This window comes from Cornus florida, unplaced genomic scaffold (genome assembly GCF_030987335.1).
Source record: "Cornus florida cultivar Cherokee Brave unplaced genomic scaffold, ASM3098733v1 CherokeeBrave_3.0.0_Hap2_Chr05, whole genome shotgun sequence".
In the NCBI taxonomy this organism is placed as follows: domain Eukaryota; kingdom Viridiplantae; phylum Streptophyta; class Magnoliopsida; order Cornales; family Cornaceae; genus Cornus; species Cornus florida.
In genome coordinates this window covers 107898750-107918203 of record NW_026775575.1, presented here as the reverse complement: position 1 = coordinate 107918203, position 19454 = coordinate 107898750, and the positions used below count along the sequence as shown (strand labels likewise).

The following is a 19454-nucleotide window of genomic DNA, read 5'->3' as shown; positions in this document are numbered from 1 at the left end:
TTCACACCATAGATCAAACATTAGAGTAAAATGCAAAATTTAAAAAAAAAAAAAAAAAGAGTTATAATAATAAAGTGGGCACTCATTTTAAAATGTTAAATATTAAAAAAAAATTACTTAAAATTTTAAAACTTAAATTTCAAGTCTTAAAATTTTCCAGTACTTATTTTTTCACTCTGTCGAACAATACCTAAACTAACTTTCTCGAGTTTTTATTATTTATAACAGGCAATAACGGCTAAATTGATGTTATTCGTTTATTTAAATATAAAATGAAACAACTGTGCAGTTTTTCTATGAATTGTGTTTAATAATAATTTTATGAAGTCATTGCAATTGTTTCTTTAATACCAATATTAGCGCAAATGGCTCTGTATGATGTCCAAGGGAAATGAATCTTCAAATGCTTTTAAAAAGTAGTTGCAGATTTTCTAGTAATTCTATCCAGAAGCACCATCAAAAGGTCTATCCTCCTCATTTTAAATTTCCACAAACTGCTTTTTTCGCTTTGTAGACAATACAACTTGTTTTGTGGTGGGATTAGTTGAGCAGAATAAATATTGTATATTTTGTCACTTATACTCAGTGATCAATCAATCAAACCACATGCCCTAAATAGGGTTTTGAATTGTCACATAATTCGGTGGATAGTAATATATTTTGTCTTTAAAGGTCTGTTTGATATGGCGTTTTATTTTAAACTTTTTGTTTTTGATTAGAATAAAAATAGTATTTTTGTTGTAAGAGTGTTTTGAAAAAAAATTGAAAGTACGTTTAGAAACGATATTTTGGTGTAAAAATATTGGTTTTGGGCCATGAACAATTGTCTACTGTTATGATTTTGGGCCATGAACAACCGGCATAACAAGAAAAAATAATTTTTTTAGTATTTTAGTTTTGGGCCACGGTTCACGAAGTATTTTAATATTGTGTAAAATAAAACAAGATCGCACTAAATATATATTTGCTACCAAAATCAATACCATAACAGTAAAAAAATAAATAAAAACAATTGATACAAAATACATACCTAACTATACCTAAATATAAGAAGTGAAAGATTCAGACCTCCATATAAACAAATGAGTGTGCAAATTTATATATATATAAGTTTTATCAGCATCATGAGTGAGAGAGAGGGAGATAGGGTGTTTGTAAGAGGGTCCACTAGGCCGTCAAGGTCTTAAAAGTCTAATTTGGAGGATTGCAGAATTTCAAAGGGATAGTTAAGGAACATTAAAGGGTGACCCCTCAAGAGTCATTTGAATTAAAGAAAAAGTGAACAACTCACCATTATGATTATTAGGTTTTGATTTCCACAGTTTTTGGCCTTTTTAGAACAAAGACTTTTAGCTTGAATAGGACAGGTGATAGTCATTGGGTGAAGCATGTTATATATATATGGTCCAAATAAAAATAGTGGCACTATTTTCTCTAACTTAGTGGGGGGAATCTCCCACTAAAGCAGTAATTCTTCTACCTATTATCTTTTAGGTCTTTACTTTTAGGTAAATTAATTAATCCAGCTTTTCCAATTTTGCAGACTTTTCTTTTCTTTTTATCATCTAATCAAAAAGTTGAGAATAACTACTTTTTGACGGTCTGGTTACACCTTTTAAAAAAAATTATGAAAAATTTATTTTAGGTTTGGTTTTTTTATATATCTTCTTTTTCTTTTTTATTTATTTATTTTTATATGAAAAGTCATTATTGGAATACTACAAGAATATCCATGCATACTCAAGATATCCATCAAATATATATTTTTTGGAACATCATAATATAAGCCTTCGTTATATTGGGCTGAACTTTTAGCTTACGTGCATTCCTTTTTATTTTTATTTTTTATTATTATATAGTTTTCAATTCATTAAAAAAAAAAAAATCAATATGATATTAATATTATTGAATCACACCACTCGCGGTTTGAGTCCCCAAAAGACAAAGGGGAATTTAAGGGCGCGTTTTCTTGTCAAGGAAAAAAAAAAAAAAATTCTAACTATTGCAGTGATAGCTCAAATAATAATAATTCTAATTTTACCTTCATTTTCTCTACTAATATGAATTTAGTGATAAAAACCAACATCGTCATTATTAAAATAAATGTTTCGCATGAGAGAGAGTTTATTAAAATAAATAATTTTTGTTGGACTTTATTCATTGGAATGGTAACAAAAATTGACAGATTTTTTTTATTATTACTAATAATAATGAGCACAACAGCTATTAAAATAAATATTTAATATGAGAGAGTTTATTCTTGTATTTTGATACAGAATCTTTGTTGGACTTTATTTTTAACTCTAGACTACATTACTCTTGTTCTTGTAATATATTTTTTTTTTGTTCTTACGGTAAGCTAGAAATCACTTTCCCTCTAAATTAATTTAAACTACCAGTTTTTTCTTTTGGACTAAGAAACATAAATATGGATACGGAATTCAAACACGATATGGTATGAATATATTGACACGTCGAATTCTAGAAAATTAAGACATGAATACAGCGGGAACACAATTAATATAAATATAAGTTTTTATTTATATATCAATTGAGATAATTATATAACTTTAATTAATTTATAAATAATATAATAATGTTACATAAAACTTTAATCAATTTATAAATTTTGTAACATACACAAATATGAATTTGTATTTACATGTTTTATTTTATTATTATTATTATTATTTTTTTAACAGAAGCAACCATACAAACAAAACTACAAAACAAAAGAGGCATATGCAAACAGAGCCTTTGAGACAGAAATGGGGATTGAATCCCAGCACACCAACTTATCCCATGAGAATGGGGCCATTTTGCACGCTACATGTGCTGACCTATTACCCGACCTTGGGGTCCAGTTTAGAGAGATGTTGTTACCTCTATCTAGTAAAAACTTACAATCGTCAACAATCACATTCATATCTTCCTCCGTCGGATTGAGCTCAATAACTGATTTACAGTCACATTCCACAACTGTGTTTGACAAATTCCAATCCAAGCATGCTTGAAGGGCAACATGCAACACCAAACCTTTTGCAACTGTGGCTAATGGTGAATAGGGGATGGGCAGTCAGTTAACATTTGGACTGACCCGTGGCTTCCAGGAAAATCAAATTGCAGGGTCTCATCAAAGAGGAATGGGGGAAGTCTTCGACTGGTGGCTGATCTTATTGACGACTATAATCATTGTTGGAAGGTAGATATTATTAATGCAAATTTTAGCAGTAGGGACAGATGGAAGATTTTGCAACTACCAGTGAGTATTGTGAAGGGGAAAGACATGAAGGTCTGGAGTTGGTCAAAGAATGGAAAGTTCTCAATAAAGAGTGCCTACTTCTTAGCCTTCTCTTATCTTAAAGGTTTTTTTCAATCCCAGTCATTTGGCCCTCCGCAAGACTTACAATGCAGTTACCTTCAACAACTTAGAAATAGATGGAAAGATGTTTGGATGGTCCATTCTTCTAGGAAGGTGCAGTTCTTCTTGTGGCAAAGTTTGCATGAAAAGATCCCTGCTAATGTTAATTTCAAGTTGAAGCGTATCATTGATTGCTCTGTGTGCAAAAGATGTGGCCTAGCCAAAGAGAGTTAACCACATGTTATGTATGTGTCCTGAATCCCAAGCAGTGTGGAAGATGTGTCCCTTAAGGCTGGATTTTGTTGTTTCACTCCCAATGCATTGGCCTAGACGTTGGGCTTCTCTCGCTGATGATTGGAAGGAGATGCATTGTTATCCTTGTTGTGCGGGTTTGGCTTCCTATATTTGTTGGCATATATGGAAGAATCGAAACAATAGGGAGTTTAATTAGAAAAAGATGGAACCTAAAGCTGTAGCGGACAGTGCGATTCGGGATTTTTTTGAGGGCCAAGAGATTCGTCGTCAATACCAGTTAATGCGGTCACAGCCTTCTCCCGGTCTCAACCATACGTCTTTATGGTCCCCTCTCCAACTGGGTTTTGTAAGCTGAATGTCGATGCTTCTTTTAATGGAAGATCACTCGAATGCAGGGGGGCGTTTGTTCTCCGTAATCATGAAGGTATTTTGTTGAGAATTGCCTCTATTTCTTTCTCCTACATGTTTTATTAATGATCAAAATATCATAAATTATTTTTTATTTTTAGTATAATAGATTATATCATGTTATATATAATTTATGCAATGTTATATATTATTTATAAAATTATATTATTGTATTATGGTTGATAAAGGGCATTATAGTCAATCAAAACTATAATGTAAAGCACTTGGCACATACACATGAAATAACCGTTTATTTTAATCGAGAACTAACGAAAATGGGGTGATTCGATTATTTTTATAATAGGGGGTAAAAGGTATTAAAAAAATTAAAAATTTATAGTACAAGAAGGGTTTGTGAATATCACTTTATTTATTTTTATGTAATAAATATGATAATAAAATGGTGAACATGTATGTAGGAGTGAGGGTGGACACGATGCACTTCGGTACGATTCCTAGCTAAATCGAAAACCAAATCGATTTTAATACTAGAATCGAAGTCATTGAGACTTGGAATACAACCGCCTTTCATGGTCACCACCGCCACTGTCTTTTACTATTTTAACCGTCATCGACTTTCACAACCCTACCTTAGAATAATAATTATCATTTAATTCCTATATTATTTCATATTTATATCAAACATTAAAATTTGAATGATGATTTTCATTCCATTCTCAACTTACCAAATTAAATGTAAAACAACATCATTTAGAGTATCTCCAATCCAATGCTAAAAGTGCTGCCAAATTTTAACTTTGTCAAAACTTTTGCTAATTGTAGCACAAGAAATAGATACTGCTATTTCAGAGAGAGAGAGAAAGACGGTACCTGTGTTGAGATTTGACATATATATATATATTGTATATATATATATATTTAAAAAAGATCATAAAAAATTTCACCAAATAGGATTTAGTTTGCAAAACAAGAATTATAGACCTAGATTAAACCAGAACGGTAGTTGCGTCATACCAGAACACGGCCTTTGATGTCAAGAAGGAAGAGAGCAGAGGCCACCCCTGCCATGGATTAGTTGATTTAGAAAAAAAATTACAGAGAATTACAGAACTTGATTAGTTGATTTAGAAAAAAAATTAAATCAAAACCCATACATACAAGTTAGCAGTTGCAGAGAGAGAAGGGGGCAAGCTTGGGAGTTGAACTTCTGATTCTTGTTGATTTTGTAGTTTGTAGTTGCACAGAGAGAGAGAAAGAGGGGGGCATTTTAGAGTTGATTGTACTAGTATGATGTCAATTCTTTATATCCTTTCATTATGAAAACCTATGACATGCACTCAAGCTAAGAGGCATGGGGCAACCGGGGAGAGTTAGCCAAGATGAGCTGTACGATTACCACGACGAAGATTAAAAAGCAAAAGGAAAGTGAAGAACGAGAATAGAGATGGATGCGATTGGGGAGGCTGAAATGATTTGCCCTAAATATATATATATATATATATATATAATAAAAAGATATGGGTTTTGATTTTTTTATTTTATTTTATATCATTTTTTTTTTACCAGATATTTTAGATTTTTGCTTCTTTTTCATTAGGTTTAATTTTAGTTTCATTCTACCGTCTACAACTTGATTTGGAATGTGCCTAATATTAATATTACTGATACAAATATGAATGGTGGGAATGATAATTGAAAAAGAATGGTGGTTGTGTAAAAAAATAGTATTTTGCATGAAATGTATCATTGGAGCAAAATTACTAAAATGTAATATTTTGACACTGTAATAATTGTCAAAATATAAATTTGACGTGCAAAAATGACTTTTAGCATCCGAAAAACTCCCGTGGCTTGGAAGGAGCAATGCTTTTATAAATACCCACTTGTGAGATAAAAAATTGAAAAAATAAAGAAATTCGTAAATGGAGGAATAAACGCTTAATATAGAAACCAACCAATCCACCACGCTCTTATATGCACGCGCCTGACCATTACTTGCCAAAACGCGGGTCCCACCTGCAAAACCGCACTTAAACATCCTCTGATTGGATTGGTGTTTGGTTGTGGTCATCGCGTGGGTCGGTGTTAACATGTCTGAATTCTAAAATGTCAGACAAGTCACAAGTGCGAACAACATAACTGTTCAATACTATCCGTATATAATGATAATCGCTGTATGTTAATCCACTACAATACAAACACACACACTACACAAAATACAGACATTCTCGCGAAGTTTCAGTAGATTTCATTCTTCATTTTCTTCCACTTCACTACTGAGTTCCTTGAAAGCACTTCGATTCACGAACTGGGTCCTCCACGGATCTTGGATTGAAGCCACAGATTATACTGAAATTGGGTGGACTTTGGATTTGATAGCAAGAAAGAAAGAAAATAACACACCCAGGTGAGTGTTTTTATTGCTTTTCTCACTTACCCAAAAGAAAAGAAAAAGAAAAAGTTTCTCTACATCTTTTGTGCTTTCAATTATCTGTTAATTTTCATATGCTTTTTGTTTGATTCAAGTGGAATTTAGTTCGTTTTGTATTATATCTGTGAGATCTGAATTACTGTATTGCTTTCGGCTTTCTCTTTTCCTGTTTTATTTCCTTGGATTCCGGCAGTGGTAGTGCTTCTTTGAGGTAAAAGTTGGTAGCTTTATTGGAATCTGTTCATATCTTCACATAATTGTTCTTAGATTTTGCCTATTTCTAGGGTTTGGGTTATGGGACTAGAAATTGCCCATTTGCAAAGTTCTATTATTGGTGTTTTTGGCTCTTCAATTTTGGGAATTTTATATAGCTCATCTAGGCTCGAGATAATGGGTTTTCCTTGTTAAAGTTTGGGGTCTGGTTTTTGGAGTAACTCTTGCCATGAAGTCTCTTTTGAAGGGTTTTTGAGAATTATATTTACACTTCAGCTCAGGTTAGGTTTTTGTATTTGTGAGTTTTGTTCTTAATCTTTGGTTTTAAGTTCTGAAAATCATAAAACTCATGATTTTTTTTTTTTCTTCTTACTGCATTTGGGTTTTTGGATCCGGACTCCCAAGTAGCGCATCTAAAGGGCCTCATTGTTGTAGGTGGTCTTTTGGCTTCTGGGTTTTTGAAAAGTTTCCTTTATTCCAGCTAATTTTAGGGTCTGAAGCTGTGGATTTGTTTTTGGTGTTGAGTTTTGATTTCTGACAACCAAGCGGTCATCAATTTTCTGGATTTTGGCTTCTCGGTATTTTTGACAAATATAGCAGTCTAGGGTTTTTATTTAGGGCTAGGTTTTTGGTGTTGGGTTTTGATATCCAAGTATTTTAATAGTATATAACATAGGTTTTAGTTTGTGAATTGGGTCTTAGGGCAGACGGTTGGGGTTGTTTATCATTATGGTTTTGATTTGATACTGGTTATTGTTGTCAAGTTTGAAGTTTTAAAAGTGTAACATTTCAGTATTTTTTCCCTAATTTTTAACATTTTAGTATTATTCCAGCATTTTAGGGTTTTGATAGAAGACTGATATTTTAATTTCTGAATTGGGGCTTTAATAGGAGTTACTTGGTTTTTAAATCCTTTGTGCTTTGCTTTCTTCAGGTTCAATTTGTGGTTGTTATCATGGATTCTCCTCAGTCAGTTGTGTCGCCATTCAAAAGCTCTGTTTTTACCGAGCATGAGAAGCAGAATGCTGATTGCTTGTCCAGGGGAATTGAATTCCAAAGAAAGGAAGACGGGGTATATAGCTCAGAGGGCTTTATTGGTGTTCTTGAAGTTTTCATACATCAGGCTCGGGACATCCATAACATCTGCATATACCACAAGCAAGATGTTTATGCTAAGCTTTGCCTTACCAGTGATCCTGAAAATACAGTCTCCACCCAGATCATTAATGGTGGTGGGAAGAATCCCGTCTTCAATGAGAACCTCCGGCTCAATGTCCGGACCATAGATTCCTCCCTCAAATGTGAGATATGGATGCTGAGCAGGGTGAGGAATTATCTTGAAGACCAGTTGCTGGGGTTCGCTTTGGTGCCTCTCTCTGAAGTCCTCATCAAGAACGGGAAGTTCGAAAAAGAGTTCTCTCTTTCCTCAACTGATTTGTTCCACTCCCCAGCAGGGTTTGTTCAGTTATCTCTCTCTTATAGTGGAGCTTCACCACAAGTGATGGTCATTCCTTCACTGCCCACATCTGCGGCTAGAGATGCAGTAGTGCAGGATTCAGAAATACCTGAAGATTGTGAGTTTGACAAGATTGAGTTCCCAGACCCGAAGGTTGTGAACGAGAATCAGATGATGGTTACAGAATACTTTGGCATCCCGTGTTCCAATATGGACACCCAGAGCCCTGAGAGCTTGGTCTCTTCCGATATTGAGAATCAGACTAGTCCCGAAATTGAGGTTCATGTTGTGGAGAGCATCTCAACCAAAACAATAAATTCCATCCAAATTCCAAAGCGTCATTCTCCCCCTAGCAGTGTTTCAACTAATGACTCTCCATCTGCTTCCCTTCCTGCAAGTTCTCAGTCCTGTGATACTCCAGGAACTTCAAAATCTCCAAATCAAGAATTTGTTTCACCTGCCAATGAAAATCTGAAAGAGAAAAGAGAAGATGTTGGAGCTGCTGAAAGTGATGCCTCAGGTGAGATGTCTGGTGATTCATTTGCAAAGCCTGTTGTCACCCTACCAGAGCAGAAGGTGGTGCAACAGGAGATAGTGGACATGTACATGAAAAGTATGCAGCAATTTACTGAGTCGTTGGCGAAGATGAAGCTTCCTGTGGACATTAAGAGTGGTACATCCAGTTCTGAAAATTCTAGTTCTGATCAGAAATTACAGGCGTCAAAGAACACTGGTGCTCGAGTGTTTTATGGGAGTAGGGCCTTCTTCTGAGCTTTTTGTTTCAATAATTTAGAAGAGGACATACAGGTGACATTTGACATTAGAATCAAGACTAATGCTTGTAGTAATGTTATAATTGAGTATGTAATGTGGTGTTGCCCTTTGTATGTTGGGATGTTTTAGATGATGGAAAAATCATGACTTGTATGCGGTCCAAACTTTGTACTATTGCACTTGCTCTTAGTATATGTGAGATTATTATGTTTTGTTTATCTCCTTCTTTTGCTACTAGCCTTTAATGATTTGAAAATTTAGCAGTACATATTACTTTCTTTTTTCTGATTGCAATCATTGTGTAATCAAGTCCCCTTACGGTGCCAAGCTACTGTGCAACGAGAAAATATGGATGGACATGGATGAAGGATGATTTCTGGGTCCCGCGCACAGTGGCGATTTGGGGCAAGAAGTCCAGTTAGGTAGAAGTATCCTTTGTTTTTATTTTTGCTATTTCATTAGGCTCAAACCTACAGGTTTTGTGCGTCTACTTCCTAGAGTTCCATACATTTGCATCTTGATAATTTCTGGACCTATTTTGCTAAATGTTAAAATGTTCATGATGATTTATAAGATCTGGTCTTGTTGCAGCAAAAGAAACGCAGACTAAAAACCACAATCCTTAAATACACCAGGGCATTAGTAATATTTGAAATGATGTGGATGTGTGCTCCTCTTCTACTCTATCCGCAAGTAGAGAGAAAACACACGCGCACACACGCACACTTTTTTCACAACCCTCTATGCCTTTGGCAAGATTTCAAATTGGTACTTCGACTATTTCGTTGGCTCTTGCGTAGATATGCCTCCTACAAATCCAGGCAATCTGGCCGTTATCCCTGTATCGCACTCTCCATAATCCAAACTTCTCTGCAATTTCTCTTCCAGTTGAGCACCTGTGATCCCTTAAAAAGTCCATGACCCATTGCTGTGCTGTTCTTTGATCTTGCTGAATGTCCCTCTGTCTCCTGTTTCCCTCTAAAAGCCCAGCAGCCGCGCCTCCCACAGCCCCAGCAGCAACTGCACCTGCTGCCCCATAAAGTAGAGAAGAGTCAGCCAGATGTGCAACTTCCCTGCTCAAGTCTGGTATCATTTCTCCCATCCCGACTGCTAGATGAGCTCCTATCTTAAGAGCAAATGTTAGAAGTTTCATGAATTTTTTCATGTATGGAGCCAGAGATTTCATCGCCATGTTATCAACTTGCATCAGTTCGCAACCCAGCTGGTCTTCAACCACATGCATTTCTTGCCGGAATTCACATAACATGTGCAACCGTACTGCATTCATGCCAGAAATCATGTTGGTGACCAATCTCCTCGAGTAGTTTTCTGTTTTAACAAAATAGAACATGTTGGGCACTTTTCTTTCTTCAAGTTGGACATTATAGTTGACAAGATAGTTCACTTTGCGATGCAGCTCAATTAGGAGTCTGTGTTCATAGTATCTCAGCCCTTGAATCTCCTGCTTTAAATCTCTGATTTCCTGTTCTATGATCTTCAGTCTCTGCAGAACTGCTTCAACCCCCTTGGCAATGCCTCCAAAGGTCGGATCAACTTTGCCGTCAGCTTCTTCACCAGTAGTTTGTGGATTATCTAGTCCATCGGGGTTGTTTTCTGGCGGAACTTGTAGTTCCACAGCGAGATTGTACAGGTCATGATATCTTCGGTGCAGCACTTCCCGGAAATCATCATCTGATAGGAGGTCACGGGCAAGATCAAAGCCGGCTCTTAACACAGATTTGCCATAGTCTAACACTGAACCCCAAGTGTGCTGATAATCATACAGGCTGTCTGCAGGAACTGAGAGTAGAGCCTGTTTTAATTGTTGCAGAGGCACAAATTGGGTCTTTCTGAATCTTGGGGGTGTTAGATATCTGACACATTCTGGCCGAAGAATATTTTCAGTCAATGTGATGCCTTGGCAGAGACTCTGGATTGCAGGGATTATGAGCTGCTGGAATAATCTAAGGGTTTCTGTCAAATTCTTGGTGGAGCATGCAAGGACGTCAATGTAGTAACCCAACTGCCCTCCGAGCTCTACTCTGACATTGATACCATGGATGTTTATTGATATGAGGTATTTTTCCAGACTGTAAGTTGCTCCATGTTGATTTCCTAATCCGATGATTTTGTTGTGGAGATGTACCTGTATTGCAAATAAATGAAATTTACTCACAACTCAAGGATGATCATAGAGGTGTTTACCATCCAAAATTGTAACTTCAGGAGTCCTAGCCTGTATTGTTCATTGATTTAACATTGATGACAGTTACCATTGAAGTATAAAACATCTATTAACAAAATATATGTGGAAAGATTTTATAACCAGTTAAGTATCACCGATTAGGATTTCCCAATAATAATAATAATAATAATAACAATAATAGCAAAAAAGTAGATGCAAACACGTTTCATATCTTTTTTGAAGCATTTAGTTTCATTTGAATAGCATTAGTTAAGTATGTCAGAGAAATCCTATCGAGGTTCCAAGGACAGATAGATCAAGCAATGGGACAAAGCTTTTATAATTCAAGTTTAATACATACATCATCCAATCAAATTCACGTTCGGGGTACTAATGAATTTTGAATTCTTATAATACATAGAATAAAAAATGTAAGGACAGAGTTTTCTTTCTATAGCAAAGCATCAAAATACATAACTTTCATAAATGTGTTAGTATCTTACTACCATTTTTTTTTTCTAGTTTGATTTTTAAATATCTTCCTAATAAACTCTCAGTTTCTTAATCTACCATACCCCAGGTAAAAAATAAATAAAAAATCTACCATGCCCCCTAGTAAATGTTCTTCCGGTAAGTTCTTCATGTTTTATATCTTAGTAGTCTTTATATTCTTCATGTTCATAATCAGTAGCTCAACCTTTGAGAAATAAAAACCATAGGGAAAGTACAAATAACAAAGGAAAAACTGAAAGATCAAAAGGGAAACTCTTGCCTGTAGGCGAGGGAAGAAGCCTGCTGTTAGAAACATGTGGCTTGAATCATCGCACTCAAGATGTCGCCCTGCATAGACACAGTCAGGTGTGCTTAACTGCCATCTCTGTGGCCTCCCCCTACCTTCCTCAAGAATGGAGGGGATCAGTAGCAGTGAATTTGGATCTGACGGGTCTTGTTCATAACACAGTTCCAATTTCAGCATCATTCTGACAAGATCTCCGGGCTCCAAGTTCTCAAACACCTTTGAACCCATCCCAGGAATCTGCTTATGTAAACTTCCTCGAAGAACCTTCTCTAATTCTTTTCTGCTTATGAATCCATTATTTTCTGTTAAGCTTTCCTTTCTAACATCTAATTTTAATAGTTGACCAATCACCTCACAACAAAACCACTCACAATCTAAGATTAAAAACCCCAGTTCGTCAAAATAAATCACCTCACCTATATGATGAAGACAATTAGCTGTAGCCCGCCTCCTCATTTCCACCTTCTCCCTATTGTCATGTCTTGATAGAATTCTTAAAGATGGTACCTTAGTCTGGCATAGGTCCCCAAACTCTTTCCACTTTATGGCAGGCTTGTTATCGTTTTCCAATCTCCAGTCTGATAGAATTTGTATGAGATCATTGCAAAGCTCATAAACTCTAGGCACTCTTTGGAGCACTGTCTTGCTTGTCTTTCTGAGGTGGTGGGTGAGTTTATTCACTGATGCTGATGATCTTCCATCAACTGTGAATACAGTTGGATAGAATTCGACGAAACCTTGAAATCTATCTCTCAATCTCTGAATTGAAGTCACAGTAGCCTGCAAGTTTTGTGATGGTTGATTGATTTTGTCATAGTGTGTGAGCACTACAGTCACATTTGGTAGCATGCACTGTTGGACTGCCCTTCTTGAATTGGAGACTATGAACCTAAGCCAATATTGGAGGTCTTCTTCTATCTCAGCTGGGGTTTTGGGTTCTCTGTTGTTGGGTTTCCTGAACAAACTGGATGTGATCAGGAAAAATGATGCACTTCCATGCCCCGGAAACATGAGATCGTGGAGGGCATGAAACTCATGCTGACCAGCAAGGTTCCATATTGAAATCTTTGTGTCTTCATCTTTGAAAGTCCTTATTTTCATTCCTACTGTTCTAACAGCTTGCTCAACTGGACTCACTAGAGTTCTTACTTGGTCCAGGTAAGGTAGCTTTAAAGAAGAGAAGTTCTGGGATATTGAATTGCACAGTGCAGTTTTACCTGCCCATGATAACAAAACACCAATGAGTTTCAATATGCTTTTTGTTTTCTAAAAGACAATAGATAAAAATCAGTTTCACTACTATTCAGAATCTCTCTCTATTACTTGTTTTTGGGTAAATTCTACTAATTCAGATTCTCAAACTCATAAATAATTATACTTACCGGCGTAATCTTGTCCGCAGAAGAAAACTCTACAGCTCTTGGGTACCACCATTGTCATGTCCTTGAGCAAATCGGTTTCTGGTTCGGTCTTGCCATTCTGACCCAATTTCTGATATATTCCTTGTGTCTTCCCTGAATTCTGTAGCGGTGTTCTGTCAAGATCAATTTCCTCAAGCCAAGGATTTATCTGTAGTGTCTCCATTATTGTCTGCAGAACCAAATCACCATTAACCCCTTTGCAACCTTGTAAAGACAAGGACCTTAAAGTGGCATTCCTTTCCAAGCTCCTGAAGATTTTGATAATATCTTCTGGCCTTAAACTCTCATCATCATGTATACCTAACCGAGTCACACTTTGGTTGGTCGTCAGCATCTGTGAGATGGCTGCAAGACCATCCCTTCCAATCTTAGTTCTTCCTCCTCCAAATGTTATTGACTTGAGAGTTACGTTTGCTTGGCTTTGCAGAGCAGAGAATCTGCTTAAAGGACAGAGCAAATGTTCTACGCCAATTCCGCCAAACCAGTTTCCATCAATGTGTAAGCTTTCCAAGCTCTGATTCTTGAAGAGTCCAGCTGCAACATACACAACTCCTTTGTCTTTCAGGCAAGTTTTTGAAATATTCACCTCTTTCAGTCTCTGATTCTGTTCCAAAACCCATCGAAACTCCTTAGCCCACCGAGATTTCAGCCGTACTCCAGTCATGTCAAGTGACTTGACCGTCGAATTCCACCCAAGAGCACAAGCAACCCTGCAAGAGCCTGACACATCAAGCCGGTAAACTCGGAGTGTACTGTTCTCAGGTACAAATTCAACTACCTTGGAGCTCTTTTCTCCATGTTCTCCACTCCAAACATTAACTTCCATCGTTCTGTTCCTTGCTAAGGCAGCAGAAATTAGTGGGGTTGCTGTGATCGAACGTGAGTCAAAAATTGTCAGCAGTTTCAGTGTCGAGTTGACTTCAATCATCTTCGAAAGCTCCTCTGCACCTTTCGACCCAATTGAGTCCTCCCATATTTGCAACTCCTCCAAGCTATTGTTCTCCTTGAGAGCTGAAGCAAGGAGGCTTGCTCCAACAGACCTAATGCTTGATTTGATGAACATGATTTCTTTAACCACTCCGTTTCTCTTCAACATTTCTGACAGTTCTGATAAGCATTCTCTGTTGAACCTGTTCTGTTGAAACACAATTCGCTTCATGTTCGAGTTATTCTCAATCAACACCAGGAAATTTTGTAGTTGCTGTAGTTCCCATTCAACCTGGTGAAACTCCAAGATTTGCAGAGATGACTGGGTGTTTTTGGCTGTTCCTAAAACCGAAAGGATGTGAGAGAAGTACGAAAGGCCGTCTTTGGAAATGTTAATATTCAGAGAGTTTTCTGTTTCTTGGTAAGAACTTGAGGTTGGATGAGAAAGGCAGAAGGAAATGCTGTGCAGGTTGAGACTTTCTGATTTGATTGCCTGCAGAACCCACTGAAGATCTTTTAGGTTCTGGTTTGATGCCATTGTTGCGGTGAGAAAATCTTACCAGGTTATGGAACACTAGTATGCTTAGCAGATCACAATTGCAGACCATTATCTCATGGTGATTGAGGACAGTTTGGAAAATGGGATCAAAATATGGTATAGAAATGTACTAATGGATGGGCATATCACATTGTCTCTTTTCTTGGTGAATAATAAAAATTGTGCCTTTATGGTTGAGATTGGCTGTATTATGAGTCTACTATAATTTTTGTGTATGACATATAAAAGTTTATCGAGTACCTTTCACATTGATTTTCTTTATGCTGTATTCTCATCTTCTTTTTTAAGTTTGGTATTTCTTTTGAGCCATGTTGCTTCAAAAGTTTGGATTCCATTATACCCTGTAAAAATATGTTTATGGTCATATTTGCATTGTAAATGTGAAAACATACCTTCACCTTTTTTTGACTTTCAAGGCGTTAGAAACTTTTTTTCTCACTTTTTTCTTCTTTTCCCGTTGGAAGAAGAGAATCCAATAAAGCAAAAGAAAAGGCAATTGATTGTTGGACAAATTTACCTTATTTGATGGGCTCTAATCATACAATCAATGCTATTTAGAGAATAGTTATTCGGTGTGCCAAGTATACTGTACACTAATCAGAGTAGTTTATAATGTGCATATATCTATAAGTGTTATGCACAAAGACGAATTATTAATGGGTGGACTAATATTTATTTAGGTGGGTTAATAATAATAATGAATTTATTACTATTATTATTATTTTTTTGACAGGACTAAAATTAGGTATAATATATATTTTTTTACTATCAAAACCACCCCTAAATCCGCCAATAATTGTGCACACGATTCTGATTAGTGCACCTAATACCTACTGGCTATTTAAGTTTAAAATAAGAAAGAGCAGGATTCCCAATTAGATATGAAATGATCCCCATCTGTTTCCCACACAATTTTGAAAAGCAATAGTTCATTTAACTGGCATTGAACAGTTGCTAATATTAATTAAAGTCAAAAGCTGTTCAAAGTCTATTTGATTGACCTTGATTGGATAGTTGGGTCCCGTGCAGAGCTATATAATTTAATTAAAGTCATAATAAATATATTAGGGGCATATTTTAGATGATTCTGTGCATCAAAGAGACAAAGATTAAAGAATCATCTTTCGGTGCAAACTAAGCATTTTCCAATTTAGGATTGGGATATAAATTATAATACACTTGGTTTAATACAGGACGTGTTTGGATGTTGCCTAAAAATTGAGTTGCTCCATTACTATGCTTTTTTTGCTCTCAGCTAATGTTTTTTTTAGCACTTTGGAAATTCAAATAAATAGAAGAAGGCACAGCCAGTTTTTGCTCCATTACTATGCTTTTTTTGCTCTCAGCTAATGTTTTTTTTAGCACTTTGGAAATTCAAATAAATAGAAGAAGGCACAGCCAGTTTTTGGGCCAAAAACAAGTAGAATAAAAAAAAAATCATCCACAACTGTTGGTAAATTTTTTGAAGGCCTCAATAGTATATAGAATGCAAAAGTAGATTTCATACTCAATTTAGAAATAGATTTCATACCGTGTTATATAAGAGGAAACGACTATGATCACTCACACATCTGTTGTATAACATGGTGCTGTTACAACAAAAGATTCGTATTCCTTATGAGTTGTAACGACCCTAGCTGATACCAAAATTTAAAAAAAATTCGGCATAACCTCCCCTAAAAATGGGCTTTCAACAATGTGATACCCCCGAATTTCCAGATGCGGGTTGGCCAGGTCCACGCCCGATTACCCGAGGATATCAAACCAATTAGCAATAAATGAACACAGAATATAATTAAAAACAGGAATAAATAAATTGCTGAAAAGAAACTAGAATGATAAACCAAAACTGGAAACCTCAGAATAAAATTTTATAAATAAATAATCAGTCTGATACACCCAACTTCTCCAATTCTAATACAACTCGGGAATCCATCTCTAATGGACCCCTAATAATAATCCAAACTGAAATGGAAGCTACTTAAAGAACATCCAGAGTAAACCATGGAGGAAAGTCCTACGTCGTCGGAAGAGTGAGTAGTAATCTCCGCTCAGCGCGATCAAGTCTAAGTCTGGAACTGACAAGTACCTGAAAAATAAAGGTGGGTCAGGCCCACGAACAAGTTCTAACCTATTACAATCCAAGTAGAGACTCGATACGCATATACATTCTAACCAACTCAATAATAACTAAATAGTCCGTAGATATGTATATTCACACTACAGGACTCTCACTGGACTATGGAGAGGGCCTCAACCTGAATAGAAGGCACCATGCGAAAACGCACCCATAGGTGGGCATGAGTACCTAGACCTAACAGGGTACACCTCAACCTCTCATATCCAGCTACGCATCCTACTGCATATACGCACCCTAACCAACGAGCCTGAGACTCAAGCTCATCTCATGGTACCATAAAAATATATTTAAAATCCATACATATCCATCCACAGGAAATCCAATAAATCGTTCAGCTTATTCAGCTGCACAGACTTATACAAGAGATCCAATAAGTCGTTCAGTTTATTCAATCGCACAGACTTAAATATAAGGAGAATTATGTTTTTATAATTCGCACCCTTATTCCAAAATAGGTAGGACTGAGTATTTTGAATCAGTTGGTCCCTAGTATGCCACCGTCCCATACCAGTGCATACAATCCACAAAATCCATATAATTGATAGAACAGGTAAAACTGTTCAGCAATTAAAATCCATAAGGTAGGAATTAGCGTTTTGAGCTAAACCATACCTAGTATGTCACCGTCCCATACCGGTGCATACAATCCTCCATATCCGTGTAAATTACAATATATAAATAATAAGCAAGTAATTTACAGTCCTAAACCAAATATTCATACCATTGCAGAAAAGTAATTAAAATTTCAGCAATTTAAATCCAAGATCTAAACCATGTATTTGCAAGAAACGGTGTAATAGTTCAAAAACCAGCATCCAGAGCATGCATAGATCAGTTTTAATAAATCAACAACTCTATCATGCATTTAAACCAGTTTTATAATCATGTTATAATCCAAAAAATTGCTAAATTAATTTAAGCAATTTAGTTCTTTCCATCCGGTAACAGCGTACTAAGTGCTATACTCGTATTCTGTTTTATCCTTTAACACGGAGCCATACCCTATGCCCCAAGTCCAATTTACTAATTAAAAGACTCCACCGTGCATCTAAAACCTAATTTAGAATCATGTTATAGCATCTTAAAGTGTCAAATTAAACTAGACAATTAATTGCCTTCCAGTCGTTAACTGTACGCATAGTTGTTAAATAGCGTACTATTAATTCCATTAACACAAAAGGAGTATTTTATGCAATTAAAGACCTTGATTATAGGTTAAACTAATTAATGAAAACCCCATTAAAATTCTAAAATTGTTCAAGAACCCCAAGTTCCCAAAGAGTAGCTAAAAACATTACAGTACTCGTCAAATTCCATCAAATTGGAAAGAGCCTGCTCTTGGCAAAGTAGAGCAGGCTCCAAAATAGCCTAGAGCCGGCTCCATACAACCTTGGAGCCGGCTATAATCAGGTGGGAGCCGGCTCTTGGCATTCCAAAGCCGGCTCTCCTTCCCCCTGTGAGCCTTCTCTCTGTTCTGCTCTGTATCAGCTTCTCTGCTCCTTTACCGGATCATTCCTATCACTCTATTGGTTTTTAAAACTAATCATAGGAGTCTAATTTACACCCAATAACATCCCATCAGATTGTTATAACAATAGGAATTTAATACGACATCAAAACAACAATCGACTTAACATGTCTTTATGCTCAAAACTGAAACGAGTTAAGTTCTATATAACAGTTAATCCATAGCTAGCAGTAATTAAAGCTTAGGCATACTTGTTCCTACCACAATTCCATGTTTAACATGGTGTAACCATCCTTAGTAATCTGCTAGATTAGATTAAAGGCAATTAAACCTCTACATCTCCAAAAACAATAACCAGATTTGCCTCTAACAATTTATGCATTGTTTTACTACAAACACCAGTGTTTTAATCTAGTTAACCAACCCTTAGAAACTTTAATATGGCCTTAGAACATACTAAAAACCCCAATTATACCTTTTAACAGGATCTGAAATTTCCAAAATCCAACCCTCGTAGCCCAAACGGTCGTCGAAACATCAAAAACTGGAAAAACCTTGAAAGAGCCTGCTCTTCTAAAAGAAGAGTCTGCTCTTTTTTGCTAGGAGCCGGCTCTCCTAGTCTTGGAGCTGGCTCCAAGTCCCCTAAGAGCCGGCTCTTTAATTTTAAGAGCCTGCTCTTTGTTTCCAAAGAGCCTGCTCTTTGTTTCCAAAGAGCCTGCTCTTTAATCTTTGAGCCGTCTCTCTTCCTGTGTGTTCATCGTCTCCACGTCCGGTGAATTTCTGAGGAACTGTCTTCCAATCCTAAGGTTCTTAGATGTTTAAACTAAGTTTCCACATGTTCCAGAATCTATTGAATTCTCTGTTCAATACCAAACTCAATTTAATACATGGCTTTTGCAAAAAGAATTTAATACGAGCAGTTTAAGCATTCTTGAGCATCGACTGTTGCAGCAAATCAAACTTGCAACCTAAATTAATTCTAATGCTTCCCAACATGTTATAGAACTAATTAGAATCCTTGCTCATCAGATTACACGAATTAAACAGAAGTTACACAAGGAAGACAATTAAAACAACCAGTACACATATTACAACT

The 19454-nt window shown here is 36.2% G+C and overlaps 2 protein-coding genes across 3 annotated transcripts; one reads left to right on the top strand and one right to left on the bottom strand.

The window, feature by feature from the left end:
• Positions 1–6074: 6074 nt before the first annotated feature.
• Positions 6075–9077, top strand: LOC132308377 (uncharacterized). Of its 2 annotated transcripts, none has more exons than XM_059806438.1 (2): positions 6075–6392; positions 7564–9077. In XM_059806438.1, exon 2 carries the CDS (start codon positions 7585–7587, stop codon positions 8854–8856), a length of 1272 nt encoding a protein of 423 aa, XP_059662421.1. In that variant the 5' UTR covers positions 6075–6392; positions 7564–7584; the 3' UTR covers positions 8857–9077. The 2 variants fall into 2 exon arrangements, with proteins under 2 accessions (XP_059662421.1, XP_059662422.1); XM_059806439.1 differs by lacking the exon at positions 6075–6392 and adding an exon at positions 6679–6910.
• A 318-nt stretch (positions 9078–9395) lies between these two features.
• LOC132308376 (protein TORNADO 1) lies at positions 9396–15027 on the bottom strand. The gene is made up of 3 exons (XM_059806437.1): positions 13226–15027; positions 11817–13060; positions 9396–11005 (listed from the first exon to the last, which is right to left on the bottom strand). The coding sequence occupies exons 1-3, from the start codon at positions 14727–14729 to the stop codon at positions 9620–9622; spliced, it is 4134 nt and encodes a 1377-aa protein (XP_059662420.1). The 5' UTR covers positions 14730–15027; the 3' UTR covers positions 9396–9619.
• Between the last annotated feature and the right edge of the window lie 4427 nt (positions 15028–19454).

What these genes read in the sequence shown, in the direction of transcription:
- LOC132308377 (XM_059806438.1), top strand. Translation starts at nt 7,585, where the DNA reads ATGGATTCTCCTCAGTCAGTTGTGTCGCCATTCAAAAGCTCTGTTTTT.
- LOC132308376 (XM_059806437.1), bottom strand. Translation starts at nt 14,729, where the DNA reads ATGGCATCAAACCAGAACCTAAAAGATCTTCAGTGGGTTCTGCAGGCA. An exon ending in CTGCGGACAAGATTACGCCG is followed by an intron (nt 13,061 to 13,225) that starts GTAAGTATAATT and finishes TATCATGGGCAG; the next exon opens with GTAAAACTGCACTGTGCAAT. An exon ending in GCTTCTTCCCTCGCCTACAG is followed by an intron (nt 11,006 to 11,816) that starts GCAAGAGTTTCC and finishes TTTGCAATACAG; the next exon opens with GTACATCTCCACAACAAAAT.